This window comes from Mizuhopecten yessoensis, unplaced genomic scaffold (assembly GCF_002113885.1).
Source record: "Mizuhopecten yessoensis strain PY_sf001 unplaced genomic scaffold, ASM211388v2 scaffold2699, whole genome shotgun sequence".
Taxonomy (NCBI): Eukaryota; Metazoa; Mollusca; class Bivalvia; order Pectinida; family Pectinidae; genus Mizuhopecten; species Mizuhopecten yessoensis.
The window spans coordinates 204,125-225,043 of NW_018404676.1; the positions used below are offsets into that span (position 1 = coordinate 204,125).

The window sequence follows — 20,919 nt, forward strand, 5'->3', positions numbered from 1 at the left end:
TAATCCGTGTGCACGGTTTGTTAATCCGTGTGCACGGTTTGTTAATCCGTGCGCACGGTTTAATAATCCGTGTGCACGGTTTGGTAATCCGTGCGCACGGTTTGTTAATCCATGCGCACGGTTTGGTAATCCGTGCGCACGGTTTACTAATCCGTGCGCACTGTTTGTCAATCCGTGTGCACGGTTTGGTAATCCGTGCGCACGGTTTGTCAATCCGTGAGCACGGTTTGGTAATCCGTGTGCACGGTTTGTTAATCCGTGCGCACGGTTTAGTAAATGTTTTACCATGTCCCCTCGGGGGCTCCGTACATACCTGAAAAACACAGTGATATATTTCATTCATGAACCGGGGTTTTTTGTAGTCAGACAAACGTACGAAAATGTCGTATGCAAATGAAGCCACATCTCCTCGCCGATTTTTTTCCACTTCCGAAGAGCCACTGAATGAGACATTCTTATATCGATAAACTGTAGTTTCAATGAAACGTAAACCTCAATGTTACGGTCTGATGCAATGAACTTCCAATTTTCACCAATTTTAAACAGAACAAAATGAGAAATAACTTACCATCAACCAAAACCGATATAAAACTGCAGAAAAATAATAATAACAGATTATATATCATAACTAAATAAATATAATAAATAAATTCAAAAAAATACATGAATTCGTTCAATTTGACATCTTGAAAAATCTATTAAAAATGTGAAATTTAAAAAAAAGTTGTTTTGATAATGAATTTGACGATCAAAGGTATGTTTTTATTATTTCAAACGAAGCTTTTGTTCTTGCAGGTCACTGTAGAGAATTTCTTTTTAGTGTATTTGAGTTATCTTTTTTTGAACACTAATTCAAAATAGACACACGGAAACATATGACGGCCACCTCCGACGGGAGAAATTTGTTAAAAATTGTTTGTTCTGATTTTTTTTAAATACAGTTTTATGTTGCTAGTTTTTTATTCCATTAGATTGTATACATGTTTATGACAGTCATCCGTAATTTCAACAGTTTTCTGCCGATATGAGTACGAAATTGTGGATGCTTCTTAAGTGCGCGGAAACCGGTAACCCGAGGATGACACCCCCAGTTCAACTCTCATCGTCATAAATGTTTTCGTCTCTTCATGCCCAGAAGTTGTACTATATATGGTTATGGAATGAAGATCTCACCTGCTTCAAAGTTATGACCAGTAGGGACCAAGTCTATTTGGGTGGGACCAGACCCCAGTTTAATCATGGTAGCATATCCATGTGTTGTCTACTCGTCTCTATACACTCAGCAATTTTATGTATGGTTATAGGGAGGGGATCTTAATCATTTCCAAGTTAAAAACTCTTTGGCCACACCCCTCATCCCTGGGGGTCTGCTGTTCAACTGGTACATTTTGGATCCCCAGCATCTGAGAATCCTTTGAACCAAATATGTTTGATATTCTTCTCTTCATTCCAGGGAAGAAGTCATTTAAAGAAATATTGCCAAATTAACCTTTTTTAAGCCGTGCCCTGAGCCCCAGCTCCATTTGTATAATTTGGAATCCTAATACCACCTGAGAATGCTTCCAACCAAATAAACCTGTTTTAAGCAATATTGCCAAAAATTAAATTACCCCTCAGCCCCTCCATTTGTACAACTTTTAGTCCCAACCACCTGAGAATGCTTCCAACTTAATATGGTTAAATCATTCCCTTTGTTCCAGAGAAGAAGCTTAGTAATATAGACACCCCTTTTTGGTCCTACCCCTCCACCCTTCATTTGTTTAATTTTAAATTCCCACCACATGAGAATGCTTCCAACCAAATATGGTTAATATCATTCTCTTTATAAAGTTCTAGAGAAGAATATGGTCAAACCACCACTTTTTGCCTGGCTCCTCAGCCTCAACTTAAGGATTTGCTCCTCCATGGTGTACAATCCTGAATCCCCACCGAACTGAGAATGCTTCCAACTAAATATGGTTATTATCCTTTTCTAAGTTCCAAAGACGAAGTTGCTAAAAGCAATAATAAACGGCCAAATTACCCATTTTTGGCCTGGCCCCTCACCCCCCTGATGATTGTACAATTTTGAATACATACCAACTAGGGATACACTTCCGGTCAAATTTGGTTAAATTCCAATCAGCAGTTGAGAAGAAGAGGTTGTTTGAAGAAATTGAAAGATGGATGATGGATGCCACGGTACAGTAAATTATGTTTGACACTGAAATACAGGTACATTATGTGTTTCACACCAACATATACCCGGTAGGTCAATTATATGTTTCACACTGATATACAATCAACCAGATTAGTAGATCTAGTTTGTGGGAAGGGTTTGGGCAGAGAGGTTCAACACCCTGCTTTTTAAGCATTGAACATTTGATTTCAGATCTTCACATAATTTGTTTAACTGAAAGTTTATATCTTAACAACCTCAGAAACAAGTTTGCTTTTCTCTGCTCAGCATTGAGGATAAAGTACATAACATTATACATCCGTTTAGCCTTACTCCAGGTAATTTCCAAATGCAGGTTTTCTACATTTTTTTTTTCTCTACACCTTAATACACATTTTTCAAAGTAAATTACAAATTTTAAACCTTTGTAAGGACCCCTCAGGCTCTCTCACACAGGCTTTGGCCTAAGTGCAGTATACAGACATAACTTTGAAAAAACTTGGCACCCCACCCCCACCCTCCCTTTCCCAAACTCCTGGATCGACAAAGAAATATGTTTGACACTGATACAATACAAGTTAGGAAAATCCAGCCTTTGCCAATGATATACAGGACAGATAAGTATATTATAAGTAATAATGCAACTCAGTACAGTTTTAGAAGAATTTAATGACTATTTTACAGCATTAAACGTGTTAATAAGTACTGATACAATCAGTACTAAATAAATAATGTGCTTATAAATAGGACTGGTTTGGCAAAAATATTTATCAGAATAATCTTTCACACCACATAAGCAACTTTTGATACCTTTCACACTATCCAGAGCAATCTCACATAATCAAAAACATTCTCACATTATCCAGAGCAATTTCACATTATCTAAAACAATCTCACACTATCCAGAGCATTTTCACATCATCCAAAACGATCTCACATTATCCAGAGCAATTTCACATCATCCAAAACGATCTCCCATTATCCAAAACAATCTCATATTATCCAAAACAACCTCACATTATCCAAAACAATATGATATTATCCAGAGCAATCTCACATTATCCAATTAAATCTATAGCATTACTATTCTATCCAAAACAAGGATCCACATCACACATATCTTTCACACTATTACAAACAATCATACAGTATGGATATACAATGAACTGTTCTCCGATAATAAACATACATAAAGTTATGAATGCCAGCTGTATTACTGCAATATGAAGTGTTTCCTCTGATGAACTGACATTTTTATTGCCTACTTTTTTCCATTTGAAAGCAACTACATGTTGTATAATACTTGCATTTACACTAGGTGTTTTTTTAAGAAATTAAAACAAATGATGTAAGGAAAGCAATTATTTAAATATTCTTCTTACAATAGATAGACATCTCAACATCTGTCGTTAAATTTCAGAGGTATCAAATGATGAGGTCAGTAATCAGTCACTAACAGTGTTGGGTTGGATATTCACATAGCATTACCACAGGATGTTGATCCTACTAAATTCATATGTCAACCATAGGACTACAGGTATGAATACCAGAGTGATTCAGGATTCTTTAGCTTGTAATTATGTGAAACAGTCAACAAAAACTGATATGGGCTGCTGAGAATTACTAACAAAAATATACCTGGATATATTTTAAAATACTGCTCACTGGAAAAATATTGCCTAATTATATAGTGTAGCTATGTTTTACCGGTAAAATCCATATTCCCATTGGGTTAATTTGACTGTTTACAGTGGAAAATACTATGTAGAGTAAGCTGTGTACTGATATCCATAAGCACCTTATAATATTGTTTATAAATATAAACTAGACAATGTCAAGGAGACAAACATTTGACAGTAGTGTCCAGAATTGGCTGGTCAAGATTCATGGTAGATGATACCATTATCAACACATTTAAGCAATGATTGATAAATAATCGGTTCACAATATACTTCGTCATTCGGTCAAACTGATCTCAGGCTACATGTAGTAAATTATTCTCCAACGAAAAGCATGAAATGGTAACTTAGTACATTTGTATTACCCATTTATAACTTTCTCTCATTAGAAGCTATACATTTGAAGTGTTTTTTCTGCATAAAATTTGAGTTTGTTCACTTAAATGAAAGAAAGTGGAAACTGCAGCAAACTACCACCACACAACAGTTCCCTTCAGCCCAAACACATCATGTATGTACAATGTGTAGGCTGTTACAGTTCTCTTCAGCCCAGACATGTATGTACAATGTGTAGGCTGCTAGCTTAACATACTAGTTGGTATTCTGTAAGATACATTATGATACACTTAAAAGTACACATAATGTAACCATATAAACATTACAGCAAATGAACCGAGTCTGTCTCTGATTGTACATCGCTTCATACTTAATTCACATGTAACTGACAAATGTGTGAGAGTAAGTTATGCAACAACACATTTCTAAAATAGGATTGGATTTATATAATTGTGAGATGAAAAATGTCAAATGGTGCCTATATGCAAGAAATATTCAGTGGTGCAATGCATATCAGTCATACTATCAGGGGTTGTATTAGTTATGGAAACTAAATAGTTGTTTTCAGCAAATTATAACTGTATGGTACCGCTTGTCTTCACCAAAAGGCTTTAAATTCTTCTCTTTTTTTCAAAATGGAGAAATGAAATAATTATCTGCCAGCTAATTATAAGCAAAACACTTTGATGAATATAAATGGGAAGAGAGTCACTTCAAATAGATAATATGGGTTTTCAGGTCTAAAATAACCGTAAACATTCATGCAAAAATATAGTTGGGAACGGAGGGGCTCAAAAAAATGTCTTCATGTACTTTCTCATATTTTTATTTCTAGAATAGCCCAAAACCATTCAAACATAGTTTTATAAGAACCTCATGAAATTCTCTAAAATTCGAAGTTTTGAACGATACATTCATAGAAGAACACCATCCAGAAAGGTTTGCTGTATAAAATGAAACTTTCATGTGTACTTAAAGTTCATTTTGCAAAAATACATATTCAGAAATTATTTAATTGATAAAAAAACATTCACAGCCTGCTGGTACTTATGAGTGTGAATTGTTCATGGAATGTTTCATATTTTCGTTGTTTACATGTATATATTTATGGTTCCTCTATAACCTCAAAAACCATGAAAATAAATACATAGCAAAAATTTCCTGGTATTCAGTATGTAGATCAATAATAGAGAACTTAATCATAATGATATGGATGTAAAAGTTTAGCCACAATGGAAATGAAAACATTTTTAGGTTCCAGAAAATTACCTCCCGAATTCAAACAGTATTTAATGTGTACTTATTAACCACCTATTACACTGACTAACAAATCAGCATACAGTTTTAATACTCAAATGGAATAACAGCAGATATGTAAAGAAACCATCTGTTCAATAACACAGTCCAACAATAATAGGGTAAAATACTTTCCCATCATTTCTATCACAAAGGACTTAGAGCTGTATCACAAGGCATACTGTGAGCGTGACTCCGAGGTAAGGGGAGGGGATTTCACCCTGGACCTGTTACTTCTACTAGACCTGCGATCACTACTGGGTGGGTTCGGTACTGGTGTATCTCCATTTACAGACATCAACTCTGTTCCATCCTGGAAGTCGGAACTCACATCAGTGAAACTATTACGCACTGTCAATATAGAGCTTCTGTTACTACCATTACTGGAAGGACGATTACTGACATGATTATTCATTTCCTGGGACACCAAACTTCCGGAACGGTTAATTTCAGGTAAGAAAGGTGTCCGTGACTCATGACTCTTCGATCTACTATGTCTCGGACTCAACACATCCCCAGAAGACAGATGTTCATGGTATATGTTACGACTGTTGGTTCTACTTTTGGACACAGACGAGCTGGACTGAAGACTTGACCGAATGGAATCTAAATGGTCCATATACTCTCCGTCATCCTCATTTTCAAGTCTTTCTTGACCAATGAACTTCCATGTTTCAGCACTAATGGGTACAATTTCATTTTCCTCAGCTGTTGAGCAACAAGGACAATACATTATTATTACATTAGCAATGAATGTACTAAAAAGATGTAGTAATTATATAAATAAGTAATACAATATATTTATTAAACGTTCAAATTGCAAATGAGCCTCTACACAATGTAAAAATAAAAGTTGCGATTTAAAGTAACCACCAGCAATACGAAAGTGTCAAACACTCTTCATATTACTGGTATATTGTTTACAGTATCTTAAGCTGTAAAAAAGTCTGTTAAGTACAATGTTTTCAGTGAGTTTACAGTTGATTGTTAGTATAATGATAACTTCTAGTCACAAATTGATGTAATTTAAAATTCAATTAATATATGAATTAACATTGATCGTGTTTTGATAATTATACAAATGGTGACACAACATATCATTCAGTGTGAATGTATTACATTGAAAGTTTCATCATACATGTACGTGTATTACTTTCTACATTTCTGATCAGTTGTTATAATCTACAGACAATAGGAAAATACAATTCTCTATCTACTGACCTCCAGCCTCTGTCTCCTCGGTCTCCTCTTCCTCCTCCCGAAGGGTGGACAGCCTGCTGGCAGCAGGGCAGTAAGCCTCTGCCAACAACTTCTGGAGGGTAGCTTTAGGCAGATGGGGAGGATTTTCCATCAAAACCTCCCGGGCAGATTTTGGTGTCCTAAAATGAATTAATAAATGCTGTGATATAGATACATTGTACTCAAGAAAAATAAATGATACAGGTTCCTTTTTTCCTTTTTCTTTTCTTCTTCATCCTCTAACTTGCATTTTTGCTTTTGAAATCAGTAGAACTGCCTTTGTCTTGTGTTTTGCTCAAATAACACCTTTGCAAAGAACAGCTTAAACTACCGATATAACAATAGTATGTACCACATCATCAAACAAGGGTCACCGTCATACTGCAAGTACTTTTTGGATAAACATTTTATCATATTTTGACAGGCCATATTTTCTCAATAAAAAGAAATTGTAAAGGTAGGCCTGTATAAAACTTGTATAAGCATGAAGTTTCATCAAAACATTATTTTGCAGTTATGCTGGAATCAAAACCTGCACCACAAAAATATACATTGTAACACTTTTGTCATCTGACTGTGACTTTGACCAAGAGTAAAGTTTATAGGAAGTGGTATGTCACATGGTTAAGCAGATGTCATGTAATTATAGAAAATTTTGTAAGACATTAATGCCACACAGCCATGTAAATTTGTTTCATAATTTGACAATTCTCTGTAAATAGAAACAATGACTTTGACTCCCTAAAATACAAACTAGGTATTACCATACTTGATAATTTCAGTTGAATATTACTATTGCTTTCGTGTATCCATTGTATAAAGTTTGATTAAAATGCAATAAGAATTGAAGTCACACCAGCCCAAGTGACCCAGAAGTTTAAATGTTTGATAGCAAATGAACCTAGGCTCACGGTATGCTGGCCAGTGCAGGTTCCATCCCCGGTGTCGGGGGCAACTTTTGTCGGGCATCTAAACATGGTTTTAAAAGAAGTATAAATACTAGTTTTTAAGCTCAGTAAAATCATCCCATGTGGAGGGACTGCTACTTCTGTCACAGACTATTAATGTTAAAAGTTATACCTGGGAGTGGTGTCTGTAGACAACCCTGCCTCTGACACAGAATAACCTGCATCTGAGTCTGTATCGTTAAATGTTGTCCTGGAATTTGTACTGTTGAATGTTGTCCTGGAAAAAGACCGAGCACACTGGTCCAATAGGTCTTGTAACTGATCCTCCCCTAGTTGTGGGGTCTCAGAGATCTGAAACATGGGGTATAACTCAATAAGGCAGACATCTTTGATTTGCTTATATTCAGGACACCAGTCATGTTTCAATCTTACTACATACTTGTGACAGGAAAAATGCACATAAATAACATACAGTTTTAATTCCTAAAATTTGTATGGTGTTATATTTTCCTAAAACTTGTATGGTGCTACTAAGTAAGGTCTAATTTACATTTGAGTATATGGGGGTGGGCATCAAGGCTCTAATGATATATTTTAAATAGAAGGGTGGTGGGACAAAACATATTTAACATTTTGTTTAATGGGCATAGGAACAATAATTGTTAATAAAAAGTGTTGATCTCCTTGTCTCCCCTTTACTTTTTTTTTTTTGGATAGCCCTAAAGTCAGAAATAAGCATCTTAAAGAAAGTCACCACCATTACCAGGGTTCTACAAGGTAATTTTGATACTGTTTATGTTTCATTAGTATTTTAGAAAATAAATAATATCTGTTTTAAGACAAGTGAAGATGTATTTCACAGAAAGTACAACATGTGTGGCATATAACTATACTGTGAGTGTAGCGTGCTTAGATATAAAAATATATTTTTTAAGTTTGTTGCAGGAAGCAGAACAAAACATGACAACATTTTACAGACAATGACGATGGAAAAAAAAGATGCAGTACCTTCATATAGGTACATCTTTAATAAATACTTATCAAGCTTTCAGAAATTGTGATGAAAAGTGGCCAACTAGCGGTCAAGATTACATGAATGTCATTTAATAAAGAATGTTTTAGGAACAAGCAGTGTTTGGTGTTTTGAATACTTACATGTTGATTAAATATATTTATCAATTTTACATCACTTCCAATTTTTGAGAGTAAATCATCCTGGGGGTAGTTCTTCTCCCTGTCATCACAGATCATTGATACAGAAAATTATTGATATCAATGTCCTTAAATCTATGGAAAATTAAACTCGTGTATGATTATGGTTAGTAAACATTAAGGTACTAAGCACTGCACACAGTTTACCTCCAGCTCATGAGACGTGTGGAGCTTGCTTAGCTCCTCCTCCACAGCCTGGAGACGGGCACGCAGCTCTCTCTGATCTTTGTTCTCCAGGAGAGCTTTCTCTCCAAACCGTTCAGCCCTAATATCAACCACTGGTCTAAACAATTTGTACTGGACAAAATAAAGAAAAAAGTGCAAAGACATATGCAAATTAAGCTTGTGAACACAACTGACAACATGTAAGATTATGTCTTTATATAAACACAATATGGAATTACTGACAAAGACATGATGATAAAATTATAACAGACTTGATGGTAAATCATGTATGTCTATCTCTAAGGAAGTCATCTTGTGATATTGTCATTGTTTATTTAATTTTCCCAGTGAAATGTTAGATTTTTATGAAGAAAATAAGGTTGCCTTTTTTCAGGTGTGATTTATGCAAGATATAACTCAGAAGATGAATGTATCTCAGATTTTTATCTGAGAAATGTTCAAAGCTTACATTCCATCTTATACATGATTTTTGAAATTCAATGAAAACAGGAATAGCTTTACTTTTTCTACAGAAATCTAGGGCTAACAGTAAACCAAGGTATGGTTCAACCCTCCCACTTGTCCTAAGAAGAGCCATGGATTCAATCATAAGTCAAGTTTACCTACAGCTTTACTGATGATGTAGTGATATAGATAATTAAAAGTGCATTCATAAAAACAACATTTATTGTGCACCTTCCTTACCATTGAGCAATTACCATTCTCAGTAATAATACCGATAGTTTGATGGCCATATCATATCTTATTTTTCAAGAAGTGTGCTGCTTAATGGTTAAAACATAGGTGAAACTATCAAATTTTATACAAAAAAATAAATTGATAACTTTAAATGAAATTAATCTCCTGTCTGTGTGCTAACAGGATTTCAACGTGGTGCACATGTTGAATCATGACTCTGAAATTTCCTTTTCATGACAATTTATACAATATTGTCAAATATGTAACTATTTTGTATCACTCAAAAATCAACATGGCCTTAGTTATGTGAAATAAACAACATAGGTGTTGAAGCCTGTGCATGTTGTAATGAAAGGGTTAAATCACAACAGTTAAGTTTACTGTTAATTAATATTCTTCTTCAAAATTTGATTAAAATAGTTTTTTGGTTCACACACCAAAGAAATGTTTGAACAATGAATATTGCTTAATAAAAAAAATGTTCAAATTTTCATTTTTTTTTATATATTCCACTGGAAAATTACTAAACAAAACTGTGCACAGTAAAAATGTCTTTTAAGAAAGATTCAAATGTGTAAACATATAACAACACGTACACGTAACATGTTCCTACACTACTTACAAGTGCAACATCATCAACAGAATGTGACATGCTCAGTTTGAAGGATTATAGAAATCCTTTTCATCATATCATTCTGATTAAAATTCAAGAAGAACCAAAATACCATACAAAAAAGAAATTGTTTTCTGAAAAGTAATTATAACACATTAAAATATAGAGTTCCTACAGTATGTTAACAAATACAGGAGTATTGGACATGGAACAGTCAGCAACCAAGAATACATCACCTCTAGGGATTTTATATATAGGGGAGTTAATAACCTAGAATATGTTATAACAAGGCATCACAAATGACACAAATCCCCTCGCATTTACACGCTGAGGAATGAAGTCGCTAGAGCGATGACAAAGTTTTTCTTCTAAAAATAGTAACATTGACGCATTGCCATACCAAACACTTGTATATAGTTTCATGAAATTTCATTGAGAAATGAAGTCGATAGAGCAATGACAAAGAGTGTAACATATGTACATACATAGGGTATGTAAGAAGGGTCGAAATTCTATATCCCTTGAACTTTCGATGCGAAGCTTTTAAAACTGAGGTATAGGCCAGTACTATTCTACATATGCAGGAGTTAATGACCAAGAATGAATTACCATTTGTTGGAAAACTTGCAGCATTACATAGGAAAGAGTCTTTAGCCAAGATTATGTTTCAAGTCCTGTGGTGTGCTACACATGGAGCAGTCAGACCTAGACTGTGTTACCACCTTACCTGGGGGTACTACACATGGAGCAGTCAGACTTAGACTGTCCCCTTACCTGGGGGTGCTACACATGGAGCAGTCAGACTTAGCCTGTGTTACCACCTTACCTGGGGGTACTACACATGGATGTGTCAGACTTAAGACTGTCACCTTACCTGGGGGGTACTACACATGGAGCAGTCAGACTTAGACTGTGTTACCACCTTACCTGGGGTACTACATATGGAGGAGTCAGACTTAGACTGTCACCTTACCTGGGGGTACTACACATGGAGCAGTCAGACTTAAGACTGTCACCTTACCTGGGGTACTACACATGGAGGTGTCAGACTTAGACTGTCACCTTACCTGAGGGTACTACACATGGAGGAGTCAGACTTAGACTTGTCACCTTACCTGGGGGTACTTCACATGGAGTTGTCAAACTTAGACTGTCACCTTACCTGGGGTTACTACACATGGAGCAGTCAGACTTAAGACTGTCCCCTTACCTGGGGTACTACACATGGGGGGGTCAGACTTAGACTGTCACCTTACCTGGGCGTACTACACATGGAGGTGTCAGACTTAGGCTGTCACCTTACCTGGGGGGTACAACACATGGAGTTGTCAGACTTAGATTGTCACCTTACCTGGGGGGTACTACACATGCAGGAGTCAGACTTAGACTGTCACCTTTCCTGGGGGTACTACACATGGAGGGGTCAGACTTAGACTGTCACCTTACCTGAGGGTACTACACATGGAGGAGTCAGACTTAGCCTGTCACCTTACCTGGGGGGTACTACACATGGAGGTGTCAGCCTTAGACTGTCACCTTACCTGGGCGTACTACACATGGAGGTGTCAGACTTAGGCTGTCACCTTACCTGGGGGGTACAACACATGGAGTTGTCAGACTTAGACTGTCACCTTCCCTGGGGGGTACTACACATGGAGCAGTCCGACTTAGACCGTCACCTTACCTGGGGGTACTTCACATGGAGCAGGCAGACTTAGACTTGTCACCTTACCTGGGGGAACTACACATGGAGGAGTCAGACTTATACTGTCACCTTACCTGGGGGGGACTACACATGGAGGAGTCAGACTTAAGACTGTCACCTTACCTGGGGGGTACTACACATGGAGGAGCTCGTGACTGACTCATAGTCCTCTGGGGGTAGAATTGTCCTCAGTCTACTATCAATGTTGGACAGAGATCGTTGATCTTCAGCTTCTGGTTGAAATCCCTCACCAGGTCTTACCGCAATTTGGAAGGGGTTTGAATCAGACTCACACTGCAAAACAAATAGGAATTCAGCTACTACAGCCATATCAGCTCTCATCACAGAAATGTATACCAAATATTGGAATGTCTTCCTTACTTTTGGATGGATTTTTGAATGATACAAACTTTCCAATCCAAAGGGAAGAAATTTGTAAGGTATGTAACATTTACATACATATATATTTATATTTAGAGTATTCAAATTCAAATTTGAAATGTTCATAATTGGACCATACACCAAATACATGTAGTAATAAGAAAACTATGGTGGAATAATTCATCTTTCTATAAACCTATGGTATCAGAACCCACCACACTATAAACCTATGGTATCAGAACCCACCACACTATAAACCTATGGTATCAGAACCCACCACACTATAAACCTATGGTATCAGAACCCACCACACTATAAACCTATGGTATCAGAACCCACCACACTATAAACCTATGGTATCAGAACCCACCACACTATAAACCTATGGTATCAGAACCCACCACACTATAAACCTATGGTATCAGAACCCACCACACTATAAACCTATGGTATCAGAACCCACCACACTATAAACCTATGGTATCAGAACCCACCACACTATAAACCTATGGTATCAGAACCCACCACACTATAAACCTATGGTATCAGAACCCACCACACTATAAACCTATGGTATCAGAACCCACCACACTATAAACCTATGGTATCAGAACCCACCACACTATAAACCTATGGTATCAGAACCCACCACACTATAAACCTATGGTATCAGAACCCACCACACTATAAACCTATGGTATCAGAACCCACCACACTATAAACCTATGGTATCAGAACCCACCACACTATAAACCTATGGTATCAGAACCCACCACACTATAAACCTATGGTATCAGAACCCACCACACTATAAACCTATGGTATCAGAACCCACCACACTATAAACCTATGGTATCAGAACCCACCACACTATAAACCTATGGTATCAGAACCCACCACACTATAAACCTATTATGTGAGAATTCATCACACTTTAAACTTATGGTGTCAGAACCCACCACACTATAAACCTATGGTATCAGAACCCACCACACTATAAACTGATTATGTGAGAATTCATCACACTTTAAACTTATGGTGTCAGAACCCACCACACTATAAACCTATGGTATCAGAACCCACCACACTATAAACTGATTATGTGAGAATTCATCACACTTTAAACTTATGGTGTCAGAACCCACCACACTATAAACCTATGGTATCAGAACCCACCACACTATAAACTGATTATGTGAGAATTCATCACACTTTAAACTTATGGTGTCAGAACCCACCACACTATAAACCTATGGTATCAGAACCCACCACACTATAAACTGATTATGTGAGAATTCATCACACTTTAAACTTATGGTGTCAGAACCCACCACACTATAAACCTATGGTATCAGAACCCACCACACTATAAACTGATTATGTGAGAATTCATCACACTTTAAACTTATGGTGTCAGAACCCACCACACTATAAACCTATGGTATCAGAACCCACCACACTATAAACTGATTATGTGAGAATTCATCACACTTTAAACTTATGGTGTCAGAACCCACCACACTATAAACCTATGGTATCAGAACCCACCACACTATAAACTGATTATGTGAGAATTCATCACACTTTAAACTTATGGTGTCAGAACCCACCACACTATAAACCTATGGTATCAGAACCCACCACACTATAAACTGATTATGTGAGAATTCATCACACTTTAAACTTATGGTGTCAGAACCCACCACACTATAAACCTATGGTATCAGAACCCACCACACTATAAACTGATTATGTGAGAATTCATCACACTTTAAACTTATGGTGTCAGAACCCACCACACTATAAACCTATGGTATCAGAACCCACCACACTATAAACTGATTATGTGAGAATTCATCACACTTTAAACTTATGGTGTCAGAACCCACCACACTATAAACCTATGGTATCAGAACCCACCACACTATAAACTGATTATGTGAGAATTCATCACACTTTAAACTTATGGTGTCAGAACCCACCACACTATAAACCTATGGTATCAGAACCCACCACACTATAAACTGATTATGTGAGAATTCATCACACTTTAAACTTATGGTGTCAGAACCCACCACACTATAAACCTATGGTATCAGAACCCACCACACTATAAACTGATTATGTGAGAATTCATCACACTATAAACTTATGGTATCAGAACCCACCACACTATAAACCTGTGATTTCAGAACCCACCACACTATAAACCTATGGTATCAGAACCCACCACACTATAAACCTATGGTATCAGAACCTACCATACTATAAACTGAATATGTGTGAATACACTACACTTTAAACCTGTTGTGTAAGTATACACCACACTATAAACCTGTTGTGTAAGAATTCATCACACTATATCCTGTGGTGCCAGAACCCACCACACTATAAACTGATTCCTCCTCTTCCAGCACATCAGGTAAGGCATCCAGACCCTCTAGAAGTTGGTTCACCCGTGTCCTTTCCACGTCCGTCATTGGTACAGGGTTTTCAGCTTCAGACGCAAGCTTTGGAAAAAATTACAAAACAGAAATAAGGCATTGTTCTTGATGAAAACAAAATATGAAGCAAACATAGATCCCTGATAAATATATCTGATGTTGTTATGCTGTTCTTGTATCTAACATAACTTTGAAAAAGTCAAATAATGATCTTAAATAAGAGATTTAACTACAGAGCAATCTTGTGAATAAGAGCCTGTATTCATAAACTCGTTACAAAGTATCTGAGTATGAGCATGAGAACTACTTCATGAATATGAGCTCAGACTCTGATTCATTTTCTCTTACAGTCACTAAAGCACTTACAGAGACTGACATAACATTTACACTAAGCTGGAAAGCTTATTCTCGACTGGTTTTTGTTTTTTTAAACAAAGTGTTTGAACTCATGACAACTTGAAATGCCTTGGACATAATGTTGAAACTGTTAACATGAAAACTTATAAAATTAGATCAAATGTTACCCATTTACCAACACATTGAATAATTTATGTATTTAATAAAATCTTCTTCAATACAATCAAAACACAGCATATTCATTCATAGTTCCAATTTAAAAAAAAAATCTAGAATGAATCACTTGATTAAATCTATGATTTCTGTACCAAAGGTAATATAACAGTCATCTTACTGGTAAATCAGTGAGAGACTGGATCAAATACTGCATTTACCAAACCTTCCTAAAAGTATACCAGATCATTGGTCTGATTGCATAATCTAATTCACAAGAAAAGATTGCATTTTTTGGGGGGGTTTCAAAAAAAATATACCTCCTTATTTCTTTTAATAAAGTCTTTTTTTCTTTTTTTCTTTTTTCCAGACTTGCTGCCTGCCATTGAAGAAGTCTCACTACCGAGTTCTGAGTCCTGTTGAGAGTGGCAGTCACTAAGTTCTGAAGCTGTATGGGACCTGTGACTTGAACCTGGAGAAAATCAACAATAAAATATCATCATAAACCCAATACGAACAGAACGTGTGTGTCTGAACATGTCTGAAAGACAAACCAATAGTGCCAACAGCTTACTGTAGATTTCAATACTTCTTGCTAACTTAATTTGCCAAACTGAACTTTAACACAAGCTGGCAAATAAGAAATGTAATTTATGTCTAAAGCTATGTGTACTGGTAATACATTTTCACTCAACTGAGTTCAAACTCAACTTCCTATCTATTACACAGGAAGTGGAACTCAAACTGAACAGAAATCAAGTTAAAATGTGATTGTTATCATTAGCTAAAGGAACACAATTTACCCCTTCTCTGTCTATTACTGCTGCCGACCTCTCCATTTTGTCTGTGAACATCTGGATAGTCTTGTTCATTCAGCTGTGTAGTAAATACAGGTTCACTCGGGTTATTCGGCACTTCTACACCTGAAACAAAAACAAAAATTAACATATCGAACACAGGTATATTTATAATGTAATTTAGACTGCTGCATGTCTCCCTGATAAAAATTATCTGGGAGCCCTAATGATAAGCGAGAGGCCTTGATGAGCCTGATTACTCCTTGGGCACTTACCGAGCCTCTTGCGTAAAAAAAGCACAAAACCATACTGAAAAAGGGGAGGTCCAGGAATAGGCTCCACTGGCTAGAAAAATTTTAAATGTAGAAGTTTTGGACTTTGGGCTCTCGGTCTTACGTAAATGTCTGAAGACAAAGACTATAAACATACTCTTAAAACTGGTATTAACATGTACCTTCATTGTGACTAAGGGGAAGAGTCAAGGCCAGGTACTTTGATGTATTCATTTTCTCTTCCTTTCTTTCATTTGATCCTTCTGATTTCAAACCGGAAAGTTCATCTTTGATTCTGTGAAGAGTATCATAATGTAAATTATAACACAAACCAAACAGCTAGCACATTTTTAAAATTACAACTTCACTTAGGTACAAAACAATCCATTAAATAGTTAAACTTATTAAAGCACCTCCTTGTCTGGAAGATATACAAATGGTACCAGTAACATGCATTAACATTTCTAGATGTTTAGGAGTACTAACTTATGGTAACGGTAATTAGGGGATAACCTTACTGTATTGTGAGATATGCAGCAGTATATTGTGAATATACTGTCACGAATAGAGTTTTCCTGGTGATGCGGAGCGGAGCCAGTAAAACAGATACTTGTGACAGTATAATCACACCACCACAAACCTCAAATTATCCCCATCCTAATTCATATAGGCAAAAACAACAGATTCAACAACTTTTAGATATTTATGAGCATTTACTTCAAACTCTGGGTCTCTCTGCTGTGGATTAGTGACCTCAGGCCAAAGCGAGTCTGGATTACACTGAACTTTCAGGGTCACGCTAATGTTTGTGATCTCTTTATAATCAATTTCATGGTTTGTTGGGGTTGGTCAAAATCACCAACATCACTAACAGTCGCCATAAGGCATTCATGGGAAAAAGAGAAATTTGGGGACGGTACCATTGCAAAATATTTTGATTGACCAGTCAAGTGCTGTGTTACATATCATATGGATTAAAGCATGCATTAACATTTTCTAGATAGTTAAAACTTATACTTACTTTACTACAGTAAAACAATTTAATTCCTACCTTCTTTGAAGTAAAATCCTATCTTTTTTCACTTCACGCTCCCTTTTCATCTTTTTTGCTAGGATACGATCAAGTTTTCTCATTTTTAAAATGGCCTCTTTCAATTTTGGATCAACTTCATCAAGAATTTCCTCTGCTTTATCATGAGAGCTATCTTTATGATTCCTGTTTTCTCTAAATTCTAAAGCTTTCATTTTTGTTTTATAAACGTCCAGTTCAGATTTCATTTCATCGCGCACTTGGTTCGTGATGTCATCCTTGATTTCTTTCATGAGGTCTCTTTCTTCTTCACTGTCAACATCAATCCCATCCTCTGCAACAATGCAAATAAGATGTTGGAGAATTGAATATAACAATGATTTCACAGAAACTTGATGCAAACAGTTACATCATATACATTCACATTATGACAGTAGCTTACCTGTAGAATGCAATCTCAAGAGGGGATCAACTACACGTCCATGCATTAATTATAAATTAATTAATAGTAATATAAGAAATTAAGCATTCACCTATCCTTATTTTTTTTAGACTGTGCTACAAATGACTTCTTTATTAGGATTCTAGATTCTGATATGACCACTGCTTTAGCAAAGGTGCCAAAAAAATTACAAAAAACTTGTTAATGATTTATTTGAGCATTGAATAGCATTATATACTACATTCTGTATATCGCCTTGTTACAGTCTATCTTTGAGAGGCACTACGACAATAATAAACTGGCACAGGTTATAAAGGGTGATATCTTATCTAGAAACATTAACAAAACTGACCTCTAAAAGAGATTTAATCGAACAACATACCGTAAGGTAGCAGGCCTCCACCATTATAGAGAGGGTCAATGTCCCCAGCTGCCCCTCCTTTCTGGACAGCTGGGTGGTTCATGTTTTGGTTCCATCCCTCTCCGAGGTTCTCCAGCTCCTCCTCTGACCCACTGCTATAACTTGGCCACTCCCCATCTACATCTTTAGCAGAGCCATCTTCAAGGTATTCAAGATCCAGATGCAGGTCAAGCTCCTAGGTTAGAAAACTGAAAGTCTTAAAATCCCTTGTCACCTTACTTGTGCAGATTAATCAGTTATATTAATTTATTTATACCAATCAATTTTCATCTTTTACATACAAAAACTACATGCACAACATTAATAAAAACAAAAACAGAAACAGACAAAATGATATCTTCAAAATTAGGTTTAAAAAGATTGGAGAGCAAAACTAAGTGTATAATGACTCATATATATTGTATTTCATTAAAAGAATTATTGCATACAAACCTTCATCTGGTTTTTGTCCATTTCAGTGACTCGATTGACAGTTTCTCTAGAAAATGAAAAAAAATCCAGGATAAAGTTAAAACAATCACAGATTAAATATGCAGTAGAGCAATGTAAGAAGTAATAGGTCAGAGAGGAAAGATGATTCTAGAAGTAATATCAAAAACCAAAAATAGAAAATTTGAACTTACCACAATATGGCTTATCAGTATGTAAACAGAATATATCTAAACTATATCTACTATTTTTATAAGGCCATGGGATACCTATTCGACTCGAATAATTTGGAAGGGCATTACAAGGTGTTTTACCCTGCCTATCTTTTAGGAGAGCTGTTCGGCAATAACTAAATAAATCTTTGAAAGAATAACACAGACCATACCTCATTATTCAGCTCACCATTGAGTAACTCCAGGTAAACTGCAGTCACTCTCATTTAAACGGAATTTTGAAATAATGAAATGTCTAAACTACATTCTATTTTCTTCATGTGTTATTATTGCTTGAGTTTGTAATTATCATTACTCTGCAATGGGATAGCTCATGTGTGGTGTCTCCTTAAATATACATTATCACAGTGTAAGACTAGGACTATAGAAGAGCTGTATTGACTCCTTACCAGTACTGTTATGTACTAGCTAATACTGTTAATAACAGGGACCGTTCTTTAGTGTTAAATGACCAATTTATCTGCACCTATTCAGGCTGTAAATGACAATGTTATGTTAGAACATTTCATGCCATGTCCTCTTACAGTCATCATTTCATCAAACTTATCAGTCACCAATGCAAGGATTGCAAGTCACTGACCAGAAATCTACCACTGCAAAAACTAGTGTGACTTGTTGATGTTTCCAAAGAACATCAGATAAGAACCTTGTTGAGTGTTTATCAAATCAATACATTGTACTGTGTTTTTGTTATTACAAACAGAATTATCTTTAATACAGTACTAGACATAGGAATGTGTACAATGTTAGTGGCATATCATGACAAGACACTTCTGACAGGCACCCCAGTAAGGTAATCATATGCTATAAAAAAAATAGCAGCCTCTAATGTTATATGTGTAGGCCCTATAGTTCCATCAATATATTTGAATGAGGTCTTAGGTGTACATCATGATATTTTAATTAACTTTGATATTTTGTTGTTTTGGTATTCAGGATTTGACTTGCCAATTACTACATACAGCTTCATTCAAGAATGAAGAAATTTTGTTCATACTTAATGCTGTCTATGGCACTTGCAGCCTATTACTTATATTTTTCATTTACTGATAATTGAACTAAAGCAAGTCTGCGGACAGTTTATGATATCAAAATTCAAAGAAAATAATATTAATATTTTTAAACATTTGTCTACATTTGTCTACCTTGGTATTTAGTCCCATGGCGGTTTTGTATTGTTTCAATCTAAAGTATAACTCGTAACTACATCGTTTTCCGCTTATCAGCTGCTCGGCCAGCTGATAGTTGACATAATTTCCATGGAGATAAAAATTGATTCATATGAGAATCTGAAAAGACGGATAATTTTGAAAAAAGTCTACCACAACATGAAAGAATCATACAAATAAGTGTTGAATAAAGATACTTTGCTCATAAACTCGACGTACAACTTACAGCACTGCTGTATTTACAGATGCATTTTGTCACAGTTTCACCCAACGACAGCCATTTTGGAATGTGGTGATGAAAACTTCCGGTAGCCTACATCCGGTAAACAAATGGCGGGAAATTTAAATACGATCTTTGTCTGAACGAAAACAAAAATGATATTATGCTGTAACAAATTCTCAGGTCAATGTGCTTATCTATATTTAAGACTTAATGGACGTCAAAGCAAAGGGACATGATAATTTGTTACAACTATTAAATTTTTAGACTGAGACAAATGTATGAAAGACCGTTAATTCATGTCACAAACGAGATAAACTAACGCGTTAAATGCATTATTTAACGCGTTAAAACATCATTTAACGCGTTAAACAAGGATTTAACGCGTTAAAAATCGTTTTAAAGCGTTAAACGCTATCACGTTAAATAGACACTTGTATCACGTTAAGCCCTAACGCGTTAGCATTTAACGCGTTAAATACATGTTTATTGCGGCAAAAATTATTTTATCGCGTTAAATGCTAACGCGTTAAATTTGACAACCAGTCAGATGCGTCCTTG

At 36.0% G+C, this 20,919-nt stretch overlaps 1 protein-coding gene across 2 annotated transcripts; it reads right to left on the reverse strand.

The window, feature by feature from the left end:
- Positions 1 to 2,818: 2,818 nt before the first annotated feature.
- On the reverse strand, positions 2,819 to 20,441 carry LOC110446454. Of its 2 annotated transcripts, none has more exons than XM_021491610.1 (13): positions 20,365 to 20,441; positions 18,740 to 18,785; positions 18,269 to 18,482; positions 17,466 to 17,778; positions 16,597 to 16,709; positions 16,149 to 16,268; positions 15,666 to 15,817; positions 14,776 to 14,901; positions 12,134 to 12,304; positions 8,976 to 9,125; positions 7,789 to 7,967; positions 6,691 to 6,848; positions 2,819 to 6,177 (listed from the first exon to the last, which is right to left on the reverse strand). In XM_021491610.1, the coding sequence occupies exons 2-13, from the start codon at positions 18,758 to 18,760 to the stop codon at positions 5,639 to 5,641; spliced, it is 2,256 nt and encodes a 751-aa protein (XP_021347285.1). In that variant the 5' UTR covers positions 18,761 to 18,785; positions 20,365 to 20,441; the 3' UTR covers positions 2,819 to 5,638. The 2 variants fall into 2 exon arrangements, with proteins under 2 accessions (XP_021347285.1, XP_021347286.1); XM_021491611.1 differs by having other exon boundaries at positions 20,358 to 20,431.
- Positions 20,442 to 20,919: the final 478 nt, after the last annotated feature.

Coding starts and splice junctions, on each gene's coding strand:
- LOC110446454 (XM_021491610.1), bottom strand. CDS start 18,760: ATGGACAAAAACCAGATGAAG. Junction 18,483..18,739: donor TGGACAAAAACCAGATGAAG/GTTTGTATGCAA, acceptor TTTCTAACCTAG/GAGCTTGACCTGCATCTGGA. Junction 15,818..16,148: donor CAGTAATAGACAGAGAAGGG/GTAAATTGTGTT, acceptor GATTTTCTCCAG/GTTCAAGTCACAGGTCCCAT.